Genomic DNA, 19,087 nt, shown 5'->3' with positions numbered 1-19,087 from the left:
GTTTCTTAAGTCAAAAAGCCAGCATTGTCTGGAGATGTTTCTGTGGTCAGGTGACCAACAAGATATCACACTACAGCAGAGAATACAGCGAAACACTCCTGGTAGGCAAGTTTAAATTAGCTTGCTCCAATGCTACTTCTTAGAGCACCAGTTTGGAATACTGGTTAGGGCACCAGACTAGATATTGGTTATTTTGAGTTTTAGTCCCACTTAGGGACAAAACCAGCTGGGTGACTTTAGGCTAGTCATTCTCTTTCAGCTCTAGGAAGCAGGCAATGGCAAACCATTTTTAAAATCTTACCAAGAAAACTGTAAAGGCCAGTCCAGGCAGTCGTCAGGAATCAATTCTGATTTTTTTTAAAAATGTGCTATTATTTCTACAATACTTTGTTTCTCTTTGAATTATCTGAAACAGCCATTATGGGTATATTATCGGAGAACATAGAATGATCACACCTATTGCATGGTGAGGGCACCAGAGTTTACTTTGTTGCCTTCACTGCATCCTCATATAGCAGTGATGGCAAACCTTTTAGAGACCGAGTGCCCAAACTGCAACCCAAAACCCACTTATTTATCGCAAAGTGCCAACACAGCAATTTAACCTTAATAACGAGGTTTTACTATCGTAAATAATGATAAACAAGGCAGAGTTCAGTTAAATGTTCTAAGAAAAACATGACAAATGCACTTTTATGCCCCTTCATTTTTTTTCTGCTTTTGAAATATTACGTTTAGCAAGAATAAAAAAGAAAAACTTTTGTAATATCATTTCTTTCTCTCCCTCTCTCGTTCTCTTCCCCTCCCTCCCTCCCCACTCTGTGGGAGAGATGCAATGGAGCTGGGCTGGGGCGTGCCCATAGAGAGCGCTCCGAGTGCCACCTCTGGCACGTGTGCCATAGGTTCGCCACCACTGTCATACAGCCATATAGCCGAACTTTCTCCAGTGATTCTGAAAACATTATTTTATAAACTTCAGTCTTGCTGTTAAAAATTTGCATATTACATATAGAATAAAATTGTTTCAAAAAGAAAAAAAAGTCTTCTAATATTGTATAGTAGGGAACTCTGAAGCACTTAGTCTATATCTAGTGTTTTTACTAAAATAATGCCACTCTTAGTTTATAATGCTAATATAATTCTTCAGACAATTCATGACCTATTAAAGTGGGATTCTTGAAAAGATACATAAATATCCAACGCATACAAAATAATATTTATTTAATTGTAATGTTATATCTACCAGCACTGACGCCTATGTTAATGTCGTCTTCGACTGACTTTGTACTGGACCATTACTAATTCATTAAAATCTATTATCTATACATAGCACCACTTTTCTCAGTACTTATATTCCAATTCCTTAGATAAGTTATTAATTAGTTAAAATATACAGTGAACACTAGAACTTCCAACAAAATTATCTTATAATTTTGAAGATTCCCCCATATTTTTTTCAGCATGTTCATAAAATGAAACCGAAGTTGGTAGGCTATTGTGTACTATGTCTCTTTTGCAGCTGGGAAGAAGAATGAAGTCTGTATTTTTCAAGCAGTTGAACATGTCTAATTTACAACAAGCATCAAATATACTGATTCTAGGATGGCCCATGAGGGAAGTTTCCAGAAGGCAAAATAATCCCATTAATTAACTCAAGAAAATTTAAAACATTCACTGAAGACTGAAATTTCATTAAAGAAAATCAAGGCAAAGAATTTTTCTCATTAAAACCTTGAAATAGTGCATTAAATTGATGAACAATACCTTTTAGGAACATGTAGAAGAATACCCAGAGTAGAAATTATCCATGGCAAGATATGCCTTTTTAAAGTATTAGCTGGATCGCAAAGTATATTTCACTTTTACTACTATATCAGTATATCTATATTTGGTTTCACTATCTAATATATATCTAAGTACTGTCACATCAAAATAAGTTATTGGCTCCAGGCGCTATTTAAACCATCCAGTAAAAATGCTTTTGACAATTAGTATTTCACAAACAGCCTACAAATCTGGAATATCTTCACAACTCTTTTCCTCAATTGCCTTTGCCATCCTATAAGATTTGTCAGAATGATATACTCTGGGTCGCTTCTGCTGAACAATGTCATCTTATTAGATACCAGAACTATGCCTTCCTGTTTGCAGCTCTGGCCTTCTGGAATATTTGTCCAGAGATCCATTTTTCCCCATCTCTACTCTATTTTAAAGGAAACATGAATTTACAAACCAGCAATGAGCTGAGGTGTTTTATGTTCTTAACATAGCATAATTTAATTTTTATACAATTTTTTATATTGTTTCCATTGCATTTTTAATGTAAACAATCTTGAGCAATATTAGTCTAAAATATAATCAGTTCAGATTTAAACCAATTATTATATTTGGGGAAATAATTAAAAACTCAACTAAATAATGTCTAACAATTATAAATAATAAAAATTATAATTGTTAAAAAGGAGCTAGATATTCATGCAGCATCCAGCACATGAACATCAATGGTACCATTTGACATTTATCACATTTCTGTCCCTTTAAAATAAAAACATTTGAACTTCACTATGAGGAACCAAATTAAATGTATCTGACTCCTTAATTACAAAAATATATAGCTTACTTAAATTTATAGTTTGTGAAGAGGGAAGCAGGCTACTAAAAATTATAATAATATGAAGCATATGAAAAAAAAAGGAAGAATGAATTTATTCAAATTGAACAGAAACTTTACATGCTTATTTGGTATCACAAGGAATTTAAATCACAATTTTCTTTAGCTTCCTTTTTGGAAATTGATATTAATGTATAGTAAACAGGAAAAGGAACAGTGTATGTTCATATGTAGCCAAATTATAAAAAATGCTTAACGGTAAACTACTTTTTGCTTGAAGAGATAAGAACAAGAATACACTGAAAAAACATATGTTACTTAATCTACTTCAGAAATTTAATGCTCTACTTTAAAAGAAAAAGAAAAATTGAAGTAAAGGGATGTCCAATTTTGTTCTCCACAAGATTATATATAGTATAAGTGTTGGGAACGTCAATAAGAATAGATTATAACAGGAATTACATGGTATTTAAACAAGAATATCTTCAGTTGTCTACTAACTTGTGTTTTCTATGGCTAAATATGCCTATTATTATTCTTCAATCATAAATTGTTACTGATTCATCAACCAATGTGTTGGAAAGCTACGTAATCTCTATGGCTTAATGAACAGAAATGACAATTCATGAAGATTTTTAAATTTTGTTTTAGTATACAAAAAGTGGATTCTTATCTGCATATCATAAATTTATATGATAAAACGTAATTGCTTGGGAATATTCTTCCTGCTCCAATATTGGGGGATATTGTATCAGCCTGTAGTCTCTTTATTTAGATTGATCTCACAGATATTCATATAATCTACAAAGCGCTTCTGGACCAGATTTTTAACTGAGTAGTTCAAATATAGTGGGAATACAGCTCCATCCACAAGCAAATTACATAACAGGGATATCGTTAAAAGCCTCTAATTGAAACAAGGCTTGATTTGCTACATCCAAACCATGAAAAGTATTTTACTACCTTAAACCAGGCCAAATATGTAATATGTACATACATATTTTAGGGGTAGAGTTAGTAAGGGTAACTCACTAAGTTATGTACAGAGATTATCTAACTGTCCAAATATACAATTTTATCAGGCTTTCATTTTTTCTATTTTTCTTAATAGGCTCATAAAATATTTTAACTAATATCGCTTGTTAGTAGGGAAAGTGAATAGTTTTAAGTTAGTGACCAGTATTAAAATAATAGCGATAGTTTTCTTCTCAAGCATGTGTAAATATAACATTCCTTGGATTGAAATTATATGTGTGACAGCAATGTGAATAAATTCTCGTTCGACATTGAACCATCAGAATATTCTGTATTAAAAATGTTGAATATAGCTTGCCTTCATAGTAGCCCAAAAGAACTCTGGTTATCTAGCAGCAGCTTACATCAAGGAAACAGTTCAGAATCTCAATTCTAGTCTGAAACATTTAGTCCAATGGTTCAAACTCCATTTCAGTTTATAGTCCCTTAAAAGTTTATCAAGACTTTTTTCAAAAAGTAATTCTGTAGTGTTAACAAAATGCTTGAAACCTTAATAACTAGTATTCCAAAAATACTGATTGGAAATGGAGTTTGCTTCTAACTTGGTATGTTGTGTGAACTCATCTGTGATAATTTATTCAGTAAAATAAAAAACTGTGTAAATCCAACTCCTATGCAAAATTCATTTCACATTTCCCCAAACACAGTATGCTGCTTCCAAATCGACAGAGGTATGTGTAACCATTCAGGATTACCTAACCAAAAATCTTATTTAAACTTTAGCAATAGTGGCTGGAGTAGAACAATATACTGGTTAAAATGTGATTGGCTACTTTCTGGTTCCAAGCGTGTCCTGTGAACTTAGCCAATCTAGTGGTTAGCTTCTGGTTTAGTGCTGTGTAACAGGCAAGCAGATTCATTCAGAAAACCATGATTTAGTTTAGCACAGGTCAAATTCTTCTTTCTGGCCACAAAAATAAACTCAAGTATCTTTTAAAAAAACTATTATTATTATTTTTTTTGCAGTAAAGGCAAATATTACTAATTCAAAAGCAGAGGTGAAATCCATGCCACGGGTATGGGGTAGGCGCTTCGAAAATAGCCAAAACCGTTTCACAGGTGACAAAAACCTAAAACTAAATGTTTCCTGTTTTGCTCCCTCGCGCAAAACAGAACAGTTGACTCGCGAAGCTACATTTACCCCCCCTCGGGACCCAAGGACTCTTCCAAACTCTCACACTTCCTACTCCGCATTCCGTTCCCCGACCCTCTTTTCGACGCGACACCGCGAAGTTGCTGCCGTTTCCTCCCTTCCTGCAGCGGCACTTCCACCACAGAAAGAAAGAAAAAACCCCCACCAACCCTCACACACGCCTGCCTGCCTCCACCGAGGCATACCTACCCTCTTCTCGCCCGCTCTCTTCAGCCGCCCTGCCCACCCCGCCCCCACACAAGTTTGCACTTCGAGGCCTACCTATCAACCCTCTCCAGCCCAATCGAAGCTCTCTCGCACCCCCTCCCCTCCCGTCTCCAGTCCTCCTAAACCCCCAGCCTCCTCTTCCTCCGCCTCCATTTCTCACGGAAACTGGGTCTCGAAACTACCTTCCCTTCCCTTCTCACCCGCTCCTGCCCAAACCCGTGTCCAGCATCTCTCCATCCACCCGCTCGTCCCAAACGCTTCCCGAAGCCACTGTCTTCCCCCACTCCCCACCCAGCAACTCCCCCACCACCACCCCACCGGATCAATATAGAAGGCCCTCAGCCACCTTCTTCCTTCCTCTCTCCCAATTCCTGCACCCGAAGCAGCACTTATTTACACTCCCGCCCCCTTGCCTACTCCGGACTCTCTCTCTCTCTCTCTCTCCCCGCTGCCTTCCTACCTCAGTTTCTCTCCCGACGCTGGCAGCCACTCAACTCCCTTCTTAAGTCCAGCTCCTCTTCTCTTCTCTCTCTCTTTTTTTCCCACGCAAGGCCGTGCTCACAGAACCAGGCCCCAACTCGCCCCCTCACTCTCTCCGTAGCTTCAGTTCCTCAGACCGAATCATAACAAAGCTCTGCCCAAAATGGCTGCCCGGACCGGCCGAGGGCCGGAGTGGGGCGGGGCTATTCACGCGAAGGGGGGGTTAGGGGGATAGGAACACGCCCACCTGGCCCTGCCCGTGCTAAGGGTGGAGCGCACGCGCGCTCACTTGCTAAGCCATACAAAATAGCCGCACGCGCACCGCCTATCAAAGGCTCTTCGGAACGCTCGCTCGAATTCGCCCGTTCTCTTTTACGCATGCGTGAGCGTGTATCATTCTGTTGGCGTTAAGTTATGCTCGGTTCGGTCTGCAACTACTATCTTTCACGCTTTGTTCTCGGCCCCTTTCCAGTTGGCACAACCTTGGTATTATTTGCTCGGTCGTGTGTCTATTCTCGCAGCACGGTTATCCGTGGATAACTCGGTTCATTGTCCAGGGCTCGCGTGACACTCTGAACCATAATAAAGTAAGCGCATACCGGAAGGATTTGCACTGGTCGATTTAGTTTAGGAACTAAATGAGCCATGGAAAACAGCATAATAAAGTTTTATTTTTTTTCTGCAGTTTTTTTTTAAAATTTTTTATTTATTTTCGTCACAACAGTATATACATAAAAATAACAGTATCAACATAAAAATAACTCATCATGAGAGAAAAGTATATACAAGTAAAAGTAGAAGTAGAAGTATGCATATAATATAATGAAGAGAACAACAGGACAGGAACGGTAGGCACTTTTGTGCTCTTATGCACGCCCCTTATAGTCCACTTAGGAATGGGGTGAGGTCACTAATAGACAGTTTTTGGTTGAAGATTTTGGGGTTTTGAGTAGAGACTAAAGAGTCAGGTAGTGAGTTCCAAACTCTGTTACAAAAGTCATATTTTCTGCAATCAAGCCTGAAGCGGTTGATATTAAGTTTGAATCTATTGTTTGCTCTTGTATTGTTGCGATTGAAGTTGAAGTAGTCTTTTACAGGAAGGATATTACAATAGATGATTCTGTGTGTTAAACACAGATCATGTCGGAGTCGGCGGAGTTCTAAGTTTTCTAAGTTCTAAGTTCTCTGTGTGTTTTCGATAAATCAAACAGATTAATTTTGCTCATTCAAAATTAACAAAATGTCTGTTACTTAAGAAAAACCCAGTAAAAAGTTTAATCCGTCTGTAGGTATTGTACCTAGAATGTTAAATAAAAGTGGTAAGTTCCAGCATAGAACCCTTAATCATATTTTTAACTGTGTTTGTCCCCACTTGTCTGCCATTTTTGTTGCTTTTTTATTTTTTGCATTGTTTCCTTGCATTAATTTTTTTTAACAATTTGTAAACCTTCCAGAGTCACTGGGAATCAACCATCAAAAACATTTAATTATTACCATAAAACTTGGTGGTTTACTGGCTATGTTCATGTAGAAAGTTAAACTAATCAATTAGGACTTACAGTAGCCTGGTCATACAATTTATTGAAATTATGTGCTGCTCATGTCTCCTATAAAGTTGCATTGCAAGTGTTTGGTTTTAGTTTAGACGTTGTGGTTTGTATTGTGTAAATACATCCTCATTTACTGAATGAAAAATGTTAGATCAACAATGCCCTTGTAAATGGCGTTTTACATTCCTGTGAATGAATCAGACCTAGATAAGATGTAGATCTCTTTTTTAAAAAAAGCTACTAAAAGGTATGATCACAAACAGTTAGAAAAGCATGCTAAAGGCAAGAATTCTAGATTATCTGTTCTTCTAAATACATCCTCTATTTCTGAACTATTATCATTAGACAACTGTATCATTTCTATTAAAAATAATTTAAAAGGAAGAGAAATATCAGATACTCCCCCATCCTTTTAATTTATTACTTCAAAGTATGAACAAATCTATAAAAAATAGGGATAGCTTACAAGATAGCACTGTTGACAAACTATCTTTACAGGACATGCTGAATCACAATCTTATGTAAGATTAGCAAATGTTAGCCCAGCCTATGCAAATTCAGTCTGTATATGATTCAAAGCATTATGCAATATAGAATACCTAAAGAAACCAGTTAAGTCTACTATAGATTAACCCATCAAATAAATAGTTAATGTGTTGTGCACAAACAACCAATGTGATTAGTTTATGATCCAAGGTTGAATTGAATTAAAGTGGTAAACTATCACCTAAGTAACCATTAATACTATGGTATGTGTTTATATCCTTTCTCTGCCATGCAAAAATATTTGCTTCATTTTTTTTCTGCACGTTTTTCTTTGATACCAATTAAAGTATGTCAAATAGGATAAAATTATACTTACAACAAAGGGAAAATGTTTAGTAAAAAGCAGTAGTGTTTTATGGATAATTAAAAGGAATATAATTTAATCTGAGACTTGTGAACTATGCTGGTTTTGTTGATTTATACAGATTAAATGCTTTTATTATTTAAACTAATTGTTTGGAGTGCCAAACAATAAATGTTATTTTTTCATTTTCTAGAATTTTAAGTAACAACCACTGCCTTTTTAGACTGAAATAACCTGCTGCTTTTTATTGTTCTCTCAAATAAAGGATCTTTCACACTTTCGTATTCAGTGCAAATCTGGGTGAGATTGGAATGACAGTTTTGTCAGTGTGAAATCTGTCTCAGAAACACACATGAAAAGTTGTTAAATCATTGTACCTATAAATATTTTCCATGTTCAAATCTACTGTTATCCATGAAAGCTTAATAAGATGTCTTTCGGTGTCATCTCAGATTTTTTTTGGGGGGTGGGTGCAGGGGTGATTTTAGGAGAGAATGTTCTGTGATTTTTTTTGGCCCTGGTTTTTGCATGGTGTTATGTGGAAAAGCAGGATATAATTATAACACATAAAAATATGCATTTGATGTGTTATAATTCAAGTTATCTTACAGTTATACAGAATATACAGTGTAGCCAGTGGTGGGATTCAAGTAATTTAACAACTGGTTCTCCAGAAGTGGTGCTGGAGTGTAGCCCATAACTGGCATTTTACGTATCATATGGATGCAATCCGTGTACAATGTTTATTTTATAAATAAACATTTATAAAATATTTTATTTTATAAATAAAATTATGTTTATTTTATAAATAAATAATAAGAAAGAGTCCTGATAGATTGTCATTCTGGATTAAGTTACCTGTAAAGTGAAAATTTATTTATTTATCATTCATATAAATGGCCTCTCTTTTTTTTTTTGTTGCATTTTAGCAAGTTATTGTTATATATTCCCAGTGCTGGTCATTTATAAACAAACCATGGTTGTGATTCCTGAGATTGCACTCATCCAATTCATGCTGTAAACCATGATTATAGGAATCAGAAGGCTTCGGGTCTTCCTGCCTTCACTGCCCCACCACAGTTAGCCAAATGCCGCATAACTTTTAGAATTAAAGTCATCCTTCACATAAACAAACAACAACAAAAAAAGCAGTGCTAAACAGTTCCAAAAGAGAAGGGCGGGTACCGCTCGTGTTTCTTATACAAAGCAGGAACGGGAAGGGAAGTCTCTGTTGCAGGCTGAGAGCCTATTGGCCTGACACGCGTAGCCGGCGGACTTAAACCGGAGCAAAGGAAGTGCCTTGTTTTTCAAGCGGATCATGGCTCGGGTGTTGGTGGGGTCGGGTTGCATGTTACTAGGGTCATACTTAGCCCGGGAGGAAAAACCAAGAAGTTTCTGCATATTTCGTACAATGTTCTAGGAAACGCGTGGATGTTTATGCGTTACCGAGTTTCTGGGAATGCGAATCTGGAAAGCCATTTAGGAACGGGGTTTTTTTCTCCTCCTTTTTTTGCTAAAACTAAATCAAATCTCGGGTGACTGGCTTTGGATTCTCCTCTCAATATTCGCTTCTCTTGTTGGCTCCTTCGGTTTTTCCTGCTCGTATATGGTGAGTGGAAGTAATAAGATACCCGATGACGAAGTCAAGGGAAGGAAAGGGATTTACTTTCGGGGTAATAACTGAGGGGAAAGCAAGAAGGATTTATCTTAAGTTTTAAAATGTATTTTTCAAATTGAAACAATTAGAAAAAATAAATTGAGGGGCAATTTGGTTTAGTGGTTAAGTGGTTGACCTAGAAACCAGGAGACGCTGAGTTCTAGTCCTGCCTTAGGCTTGAAAGCCGGCTGTGTGACTTTGATTTGCCCAACTACCGGTAAATAAGGTGGATTCTCGCATCCCTAGATGTTGTCTACCGCAGGGGTCTCCAACCTTGGCAACTTTAAGACTTGTGGACTTCAACTCCCAGAATTCCTCAGCCAGCTTGCTGAGGGATTCTGGGAGTTGAAGTCCACAAGTCTTGAAAGTTGCCAAGGTTGGAGACCCCTGGTCTACTGTATTTTTCTGGGTGGACATGATAAAACTACAGTATTTTCACCAGAACGTGAGGCTGGATTTTTTTCTTTTTCTCCTAGTAGGAGAGACTGAAATTATCTTTAGCAATAGAGATTATGCTTGAGGCCAGAAGCATGCTAACTTGCTTAATCTATACCCTATGACTATCATTAAGTGTTTGTACCTTATGATTCCTGATGAAGGTATCTTTTCTTTTATCTACACTGAGAGCATATGCACCAAAACAAATTCCTTGTGTGTCTGATCACACTTGGCCAATAAAAAATTTCTGTGCTATTCTATTTAAAATGATCAAAATAAAAGTAATATGAAATCAGGTGAGAATGGGGTCTTGAGAAGTCTTTGAGTGCCGTATTGGGGACTTTTTAACGCTAGTTTGTGGCTGAATGTGTCCTGCAAAGACACTGGCAGCAGGGTTGACATTTGATTATTTGTGTGAAGCCAGACAACTGGGGTAATTCAGTAACCCATGATTAGTTAACTACAGGTTAGAGCATGTACCGAGGTGACTTAAAGGAATACTTTTATTTCAAATACTGCTAGTATAATGAATTTCTGTGCCATTAAATTAATTTAGGGAACTCTCATTTCCAGTGGTGGTAATATTTAGCTGATCTCTGATGATCTCTGGAGGGCCAGGGATGGGGGTTATTCCTCTGCTCTGGTCCTGTTAGATCTCTCAGCGGCTTTCGATACCATCGACCATGGTATCCTGCTGCACCGGCTGGGGAGTTTGGGAGTGGGAGGCACCGTTTATTGGTGGTTCTCCTCCTATCTCTCTGACCGGTCGCAGACGGTGTTGGCAGGGGGGCAGAGATTGACCCCGAGGCGCCTCACTTGTGGGGTGCCACAGGGGTCGATTCTCTCGCCTCTCCTGTTCAACATCTATATGAAGCCGTTGGGTGAGATCATCAGTGGTTTTGGGGTGAGGTACCAACTGTACGCTGATGACACGCAGCTGTACTTTTCCACCCCAGGCCACCCCAACGAAGCTATCGAAGTACTGTCCCGGTGTCTGGAAGCCGTACGGGTCTGGATGGGGAGAAACAGGCTCAAGCTCAATCCCTCCAAGACGGAGTGGCTGTGGATGCCGGCACCCTGGTACAGTCAGCTGCAGCCGCAGCTGACTGTTGGTGGCGAGTCACTGGCCCCAATGGAAAGGGTGCGCAATTTGGGTGTTCTCCTGGATGGGCGGCTGTCCTTTGAAGATCACCCAACGGCCGTCTCCAGGAGAGCTTTTTATCAGGTTCGCCTGATTCGCCAGTTGCGCCCCTTCCTTGACCGGGATGCCCCATGCACGGTCACTCATGCTCTGGTTACCTCTCGCTTGGATTACTGCAATGCTCTCTACATGGGGCTCCCCTTGAAGAGCATCCGGAGGCTCCAGTTGGTTCAGAATGCGGCTGCGCGGGTGATAGAGGGAGCCGCTCGTGGCTCCCACATGACACCACTCCTGCGCAGCCTGCACTGGCTACCTGTGGTCTTCTGGGTGCGCTTCAAGGTGCTGGTTACTACCTTTAAAGCACTCCATGGCTTAGGACCGGGTTATTTACGGGACCGCCTACTGCCATCGACTACCTCTCACCGACCCGTGCGCTCTCACAGAGAGGGACTCCTTAGGGTGCCGTCCGCCAAACAGTCGGTTGGCGGCCCCCAGGGGAAGGGCCTTCTCTGTGGGGGCTCCCACCCTCTGGAATGAACTTCCCCCAGGACTTCGTCAACTTCCTGACCTTCGAACCTTTCGCCGTGAGCTGAAGACATATTTATTCATCTGCGCGGGACTGGCATAGGATTTTAGATTTATCTGGTTTTAAATTTTTAGTAGGTTTTATCGTTTTAAAGATATCTTAATTTGGGCCAAATTGAATAAGTTTTTTAACTATTATTTTATTCTGTATTTATATTGTTGTTTTTTATCTGGCTGTTAACCGCCCTGAGTCCTTCGGGAGAAGGGCGGTATAAAAATTTGATTAAATAAATAAATAAATAAATAAATAAATAAATAAATAAATAAAATCTTGGAAAAGGTAAGTGCTGTGAGATCTGATTGGTCCTCAGATAAGAGACTATCAGGAAATTCCTTATTTGGCAACCAGACTGGACAGTTGAACAAATATTCTGGAAGGCCAAAAAAAACCACACAGCTCTCTATCTTGTGATTAGGAACTGAACTTAATTTTGAGGCATATTCGCCTTGTATTCTTACAACTCAGATAATATTCCATAGCAGAATATACAGCAAAATCTGTCGTAAGCAAAGGGATACTGGGGATACATTGCACATAACACAGTATAATATTGCTTATATGCTGTACAATATTGGATTGATATCTAGTATTAGACTGATAGTTAAAGCTGTTTATATCATGACATCATTGTTATGTTTTTCAACAGCTTTAGCTGATAGGCTCCCTGGAGTTGACTTTCCAATTATGACTATATTTTAGATATATCTTTCCTAATTTAGACTTCATTAAGATTGCTTCAATGTAGTATATTTTATTGAAGTGGAAAATATCACCCAATATTCATGCATGATATTCTAAAGTTAACGATCTAACCTTTTCTCTGTCTTTTAAGGTCTGTGAAAATGTTCCGTTTTATACAACAATGTGGTTTCCAAATTCCTTCCAAGGTAAAATTCTCACAGATAGTTGAATTGGAATTTATTTTAGATTTTTTTAAAAAAAGAGAACTACTTCTATTACACGCTGGAATAAAAGAAGACAATCCTAATAATCTTTTGTCTTCCAAGAGAGATGTCAATAATAGCTTTGTAGCTTTTTTTTTAATTGAAATTTTTTTTAAAAACAAACATACATTTCCTCCCCTTTTCCCCCCCTCCCCCCTCAAACCCCCCCCCCCCCGCTTCCCGGGTCAATCACAAGGTATTATTACACATAAACCAACCATAGACTAAGATTTTCCCTTCTAATCCAATTAGCCTCATACAAGTCTTTTCATTTCCTAACCTCCCCCATAACATTCTAAAATAATACATCCTAATTATTCAAAGGCAATCTGATATCTCTTAATGTGATATCTATTTTGTAAATAATCAATCCATTTTTTCCATTCAATTAAATATCTTTCCTGTGTATTGTCTTTCAAAAAGGCTGAGATTTTTGCCATCTCAGCCAAGTTGATAACTTTCAATATCCATTCTTCTAATAGCTTTGTAGCTTTTGTGAAATACAAAAATCTCCCAAAATATTTAATGTGTGCAGTTACTATGGTTCTCTTACATGTTAAAAGAGATTATGTTTTAAATCAGATTCTCTTAAAAATTCTATTTTTATCAGAATGAAGGCATAAAATCAACATGTTCTATGTTTATTAACAGTACTAAAATATATATTCCTCCAGAGATTAGAATGGCCCCCACTCTAACACTCTTCTGGAAGGCACTGAAGACCTGGTTCTGCCAGTGGGCCTGGAGAACCAAGAGCGGGATGGAGCCCATTAAATGGCTCGTATGATCTGCTGTCGCAAGGGTGGGAGGTGGGGAGATTTTTTTATATCATAGTATATTAATTTATTTGATTCTTTTTGTTAGTTTTTATTGTTTTAAATGTGGTTTTATATTCTGTAAGCCACCTTAAGTCGCCATGGGCAAATAGGCGGCAATATAAATTCAATAAATAAATATGGTATATAATATATGCATTAATTTATGAATAGAAAGAAAAATAATTTTCCACTATAAATGTAGGTACTAGGAAATATTCTGACAATATTCAACTCGTGCATTTCAAGTACAGTGAAGACATAGACCTTATATGTTCTCTGGAAAGATACTAGAAATGTGGAAAATATTTTGAATTTGAAAAAGACTTTTATTTGAATAGCATCCAAACACTTTATTTTATTTATTTTTATTTATTAGATTTTTAGTTTGGATGATTTTTAGTTTTAGTTTGGATGCTATTCTCCCGAAGGACTCAGGGCGGTGTACAGCCAGAAATAAAAACAGTAACAAATACAATTTAAAATAAACAGTTAAAAAACTTATTATAAAATTGGGCAAAAATTTAAAACATATTAAAAATTTAAAACCCATTAAAAACCCATTCACTTCCTGTGAATGAAATCATTTGATTCTTTTATCACCCTTTTTTTTGGTTGGTTGTCAGTCATTTTAAGCATTGGTAAATTGTATGTGAATTCCTGAGGCTGAATGTCTTGAATGGAAATCTCTTGCAGATCCCAAATAAGAGTGGGTTATATAGTATCCTAAAGACAAAAAATAATGTTTTTAGATGATTTTAGAATTGGGTAAAAAAATCAGTTTGAGGCAAAATGTGTAGCAGTTGCAGGTTTAAACTCATACATTTCAGTGACATTCATGTTTATATTTCCAGTTGCAGATAACTCACCTTCAGAGGTTTCTGCAGCCTAGGAATAACTCTTGCAGTTTTCCTCTTGAATACCGTCAGAGTTTCCTGTCAAAATTACAGCTATCTAAAAGGGCATCTTTGTGTACAACTAAGATCCAGGGATTTCATTCCTCCACTTGCAGCTGGAACAGAAAAAGGCCTTCAGAACCTACGTCTGATAAGCAGAATACTCGACTATTTGACTTGACATCACTCAAGGACTCTCCAAAGCCTGCCATTTATATAGCAGCCTCAGTATTATTTCCATTTGTTTCAGTGCCATTGGTAATGGCTATCCAACAAGCCTCCTACCCTCAGCTGGCATTTGCTGAAATTGCGTATGCTGCCTCTATATTGTCTTTCCTAGGAGGGATCAGATGGGGATTTACTCTTCTAGAAGAAAGTCCTGCAAAACCTGACTGGCTTAATTTGGGTAACAGTATAGTTCCTCCTTTACTAGCCTGGATTACCTTGCTTCTTAAAGATCTCACTGCAGCTGGAGTCATGGCTATCATAGGTTTAATGATAGCCCTGAATAATGAGTTGGTCCTTCTTCCCACCTATCCCAACTGGTTTAAAGCCTTGTTAGTAATTTTAACTCTAGTGGCTGCATTTGCTACATTTCTCACAATAATTTATTTGAATGTTTATCCTGAAAGATATCTTAGTTTTAAACTAGGGGAAACAGAAGATTCTAAGTAAACACACACACACAATGCAGAACCTTGTGGAAGAAACAAAATGGAAACAATATTCCCGATGCATGAAATGAATTTAGAAAATTATTGGAACAGAAAATAATAAATGAATTATTAAATTTGCAACAGTAGCCATAGAGAAGCAAGTTAGAAAGGAGGGTAGGTGCTGAACACTGATAGATTTTTAGATTACTTGGTTTTCATTTGTATGGTTTAGTAGAATTTAGTTCTCTCGATTTTTTATCAAATTTGGTACAAATATGAACCAATTCACAGCATTATTTTTGGAAATTAATTCTAGGTAGGTTAGTACCAGGGTTATTTGAAGCATGGAAAGCAATGCTTCACTTAAAACCTGGCAGCACATCCTCTTGAAGGCTCAGCGCAGCGGTTTTAATGGTTTTCCCATTCTGTCTGAACATGTGTGTGCCTGCATGCAATGAATACTTCTACTGGGATTATTGCTGAAGTTTTATTACTAATAAATTGCAATAAAAATAAGATAGCTTTGAGGAAATTGGATAACAAACAATAATTGTTTCAGTGATTTAAAAGAATAATTCTGGACAAAAGATATTTGGGTAATATGTTCTAAATATTTAAACATAAAACTATAGATTTAGACATAAAACTATAGATCTTTTCTTTTATGTACACCGAGAGCATACGTTGTGACATTCCTTGTGTGTCCAAGACATTCCTTGTGTGTCCAATCACACTTGGCCAATAAAGAATTCTATTCTATTCTAGATCTACTGCAACCAACAGACAATATATCATCTTTTACATTAAGCAGTTTTTAGAAGTTTTAACTTCTTGTGCTAAGTGTTGGGTTGCTATTTGCTGAATTAACAAAAAACCCAGTATAAACAATTCCTTTTTTATTAAAAAAAATATGAGAAAGATTTAAGAATACACTTGAAGCTTAAGAGAAAAATCGATTTAACTGTGCCACACTGTTGATCAAAACCTTATGCTAGTCTGTCACTGTAATAAAAGTATTCTCTCAAAATTTTCACTTCAATTTTTTTATTTTTATTTCTTTAGTTGTCTAGTGCCGAGTTTCCATAATGGCATAAGGTACAGTGGAGACATTTGTTATATTTGGTTGAAAATAATAGAATTTTCATTGTGCTGGACTTGTAATAGGGCAAATGTCATTTAAGACTGGATAAGTGTATCATGAAATTAAATTCTACTTTATTAAAATCAAGTAAGTTTTTATAAAGAGAAGTATCATTTTGTTAAGAGAAAAATCTGTTTTAGCAGAAGGCTTCTAAAGTCTCAAGTTCTATTAAGAATCAGGCCAAATAGAGGCAAGGGATAAATATAAAGCCTTTCCAATAATTTATTCTAAATTGTAGAGCCAAGTTCATGATTGGTAGGAGAGGAAGAATATGTTATTAAAACTGGTTACAATCCAGTTATCTCCTGCATATATCCACATTCACTGCTCCATTAGGACGAGAGTCAACCTTGTTTTCCATCAGTTGGCATAAATATTGATGTATATTTTGTGAACAGTGTGGACTCCCTGCTGATCTAAATGGCAGGCAATGTTTCAGTTAGAATGTACCACCACCTCTTAGGTGTAGGAATGTATGTTTGGGAGATTCCTTCAGCTCCTGCAGAAAAGTATTGCTCATTCAGAGGACAAAGGGAAATCTTTGGGAAGACAGACCAAAGAATTTTGGTACCCGAGGCAGAAAAACAAGTGGATTGTACCATCTTCCCAACAACTCTGATACATGGCAGGAATTACCACAAGCTGAAGGAGTGCCAAGATCACAAAGGCAGAGGACTTTGCTTCTGGGTTCAGCTATTCTCTCTAAAGAATATATGACTACTCTAGTTAGGCATTGTGTTGTTTTAATTACTTTTATTTATGTTAGAGACCATATTCTTATTTCTATAAATGTAGAGCATTTTGTGTAATTTTGGGCTAGAAATTATTTCTCAGATGACCTCTTTCTTTGAGATAACTTATTATAGCTGGCGAGCACCATCTTGTGGTCTGCTGAGAGTGTTACATGTTTCCTTAAAAATAGAACTTCCTGTATCTTTTGTTATATTTCTCAAAATAAAGTTTGATTTTGCTTATCTCCTGTGAGGTTGATTTACTTCCACACACCTTTATGCTATAAAGCCAGGAGGATAAAACATTCCCTCCCCCTTTATTATATAAGTTGTGGGAGCAGGCCAGGATTAGAGGGGGTGCAGGTGGGAAGATGTTCTGGCAGTAGATATGAATAAGCTAGAGGAGGGGCTTGTTGAGATCAGAATGTATAGACCCAAAACATTTCAGGTTCAGAGACCCATCTCTTGATAATTTCTACCTGTAAACCTTACCAGGTAGACTGGACAGGAAATACAACCTGTTAGCTAATTCTACTTTATTATAAGGTTACAATTAATAGAACCTTGCAAGTCTGAAAGTAAAACTGTCCTGTTTCCTTTACACCCCAAGAAATTGGTGAGGGTCACTCTCTTGCCATAACAAGTATCTAGTCGTGGATTATGATCAATCTCCCCAGGCCATTCCCACATACCATTGCATTACCTTTCCCCCCCTCCCGAATTCCCAGGGAAAGTTGATTTGTCAGCTGTGAGAATCAAATGTAGCTGTATCACTGGGCTCTCCTGGTAATTTTCCCAGATCACAGAAGGCAACTAGTAAGTTTGCTGTGCCTGTAAAGGCGAGAGCTGTTGCTTGAGAATCTGTTGCTCTCCCGTGCCCACTATGTTCTGTATGCCTGATGTGGAAGAAACTGCTCATTTTCCATGCCCTTTACTTGGTTTCTTGCTATCCCCGAGGTACCCTCCACTCTCCAGAACTCTTCCTGTTCATTTTGCATAACACCTTTTTCAAGAGGCAACTGGACTTTCTGGTTTTTCTTTGAAGACATTTTGCTTCTTATCCAAGAAGCTTCTTTGGGATAAAGGAGTATGTTATGTTTTAAGAAAATTCAGCAAGAGGTACTGTATGAGGCCAGTGCAATTGTCTTGCTGATATGAAATATAGCATCTTAAATATTGCTGAAACAGTTAATCTTTTAGTCTCCAGTGATGTGAGGAAGATAAATTTTTAATATTTAATAAGGGCATTCTAAAATTTGAAACCTCTGACTTCCTAGGTCAGAAATCATGATTGACCAATTCTCTGTATCTAAAGACAAGCTCCCCCCCCCAAAAAAAAAGAAAAAGAGTTGAACTGTTCCTTGGGTCATTCTGAGCCCCCAGCCCTTCTTTGAACTGTCAATCAGGACTAAGTCATTTCATCCTACATTGCTACCACTTAAGTTAAAAGTTTGAAATATATATGACCATATTCTCCTGTCCCTGCTTGAAATTTTGGATTTCTCAGCTAACATCAATTCTCTGTATGGGATCCCCAAAGTGTCCTTTGAATTTATACATGAAGTTCTCATAGTTATTCCCCTCAATGAATAATATTGCCTACTTAGCTGTTACTTCCATCAGCAAACTCGGCACAAAAGTCACTTTTGTGTGATCAGTGGGAAACACCATCAGCCTGCCTGCCACAAATGTTTCACATTGAGTAGTAAATGTCTGGAATTGATCCTGATCCCTTTTGAATTTTGACTGAGCTGCCATCTGTTGTGCTGCACAAGTTGGGACAAACTCTGCCCTAGCTATTGCATTAAGTTTTATCATGGCACTTTGCAAATAGGTCATTTGTTTATCCACTTGTTGCTTGTGTTGCTACAATGTTGCTGCCAGATAATCATACCCTGAGAAATTAGGGTCTCTTCTGAGCCTCTTACCCCTAGCTTCACTATCCAGCTGCAGACTATGCTGTCTCTTATCTGTTCCTAGTCAACATCATTCTCTGGCCCAATCTCTTAAGATCATTCTCATAAGTCATTACACTAGCAGAGTTGGGACAGGAATGGTGCAACCATCCTGACTTTCCTTGATCTATCAATAGCCTTCAATATTATCAATTTCGGTATCCATTTGGAACAACTGAAGATTGGGGGCATGATTTTGCAATGGATCTCCACATTCCTCCATAGCCTGTTCCAGTTGGTG

The 19,087-nt window shown here is 37.6% G+C and overlaps 2 protein-coding genes across 5 annotated transcripts in view; one reads left to right on the top strand and one right to left on the bottom strand.

Annotated features, from left to right (window-relative positions):
• The window catches only part of GPBP1L1 (GC-rich promoter binding protein 1 like 1), a 30,491-nt gene extending 24,832 nt beyond the window's left edge, over positions 1-5,659 (bottom strand). For 2 of the 3 annotated variants that reach the window (XM_058178923.1, XM_058178922.1), the window contains exon 1: positions 5,467-5,656. The gene's annotated coding sequence lies outside the window, so the exon portion shown is untranslated. Of the gene's footprint in view, positions 1-5,466 lie in introns of all 3 variants that reach the window. The other variant, XM_058178924.1, reaches the window with a different exon arrangement.
• A 3,513-nt stretch (positions 5,660-9,172) lies between these two features.
• On the top strand, positions 9,173-16,066 carry TMEM69 (transmembrane protein 69). 2 transcript variants are annotated; one of them, XM_058178930.1, is made up of 3 exons: positions 9,174-9,495; positions 12,541-12,595; positions 14,322-16,066. In XM_058178930.1, exons 2-3 carry the CDS (start codon positions 12,551-12,553, stop codon positions 15,036-15,038), a joined length of 762 nt encoding a protein of 253 aa, XP_058034913.1. In that variant the 5' UTR covers positions 9,174-9,495; positions 12,541-12,550; the 3' UTR covers positions 15,039-16,066. The 2 variants fall into 2 exon arrangements, with proteins under 2 accessions (XP_058034914.1, XP_058034913.1); XM_058178931.1 differs by lacking the exon at positions 12,541-12,595 and having other exon boundaries at positions 9,173-9,495.
• Positions 16,067-19,087: the final 3,021 nt, after the last annotated feature.

The sequence above is a fragment of the Ahaetulla prasina genome, chromosome 3 (assembly GCF_028640845.1).
Source record: "Ahaetulla prasina isolate Xishuangbanna chromosome 3, ASM2864084v1, whole genome shotgun sequence".
Classification (NCBI taxonomy): Eukaryota; Metazoa; Chordata; class Lepidosauria; order Squamata; family Colubridae; genus Ahaetulla; species Ahaetulla prasina.
This window is presented reverse-complemented; position numbering and strand designations above follow the sequence as displayed.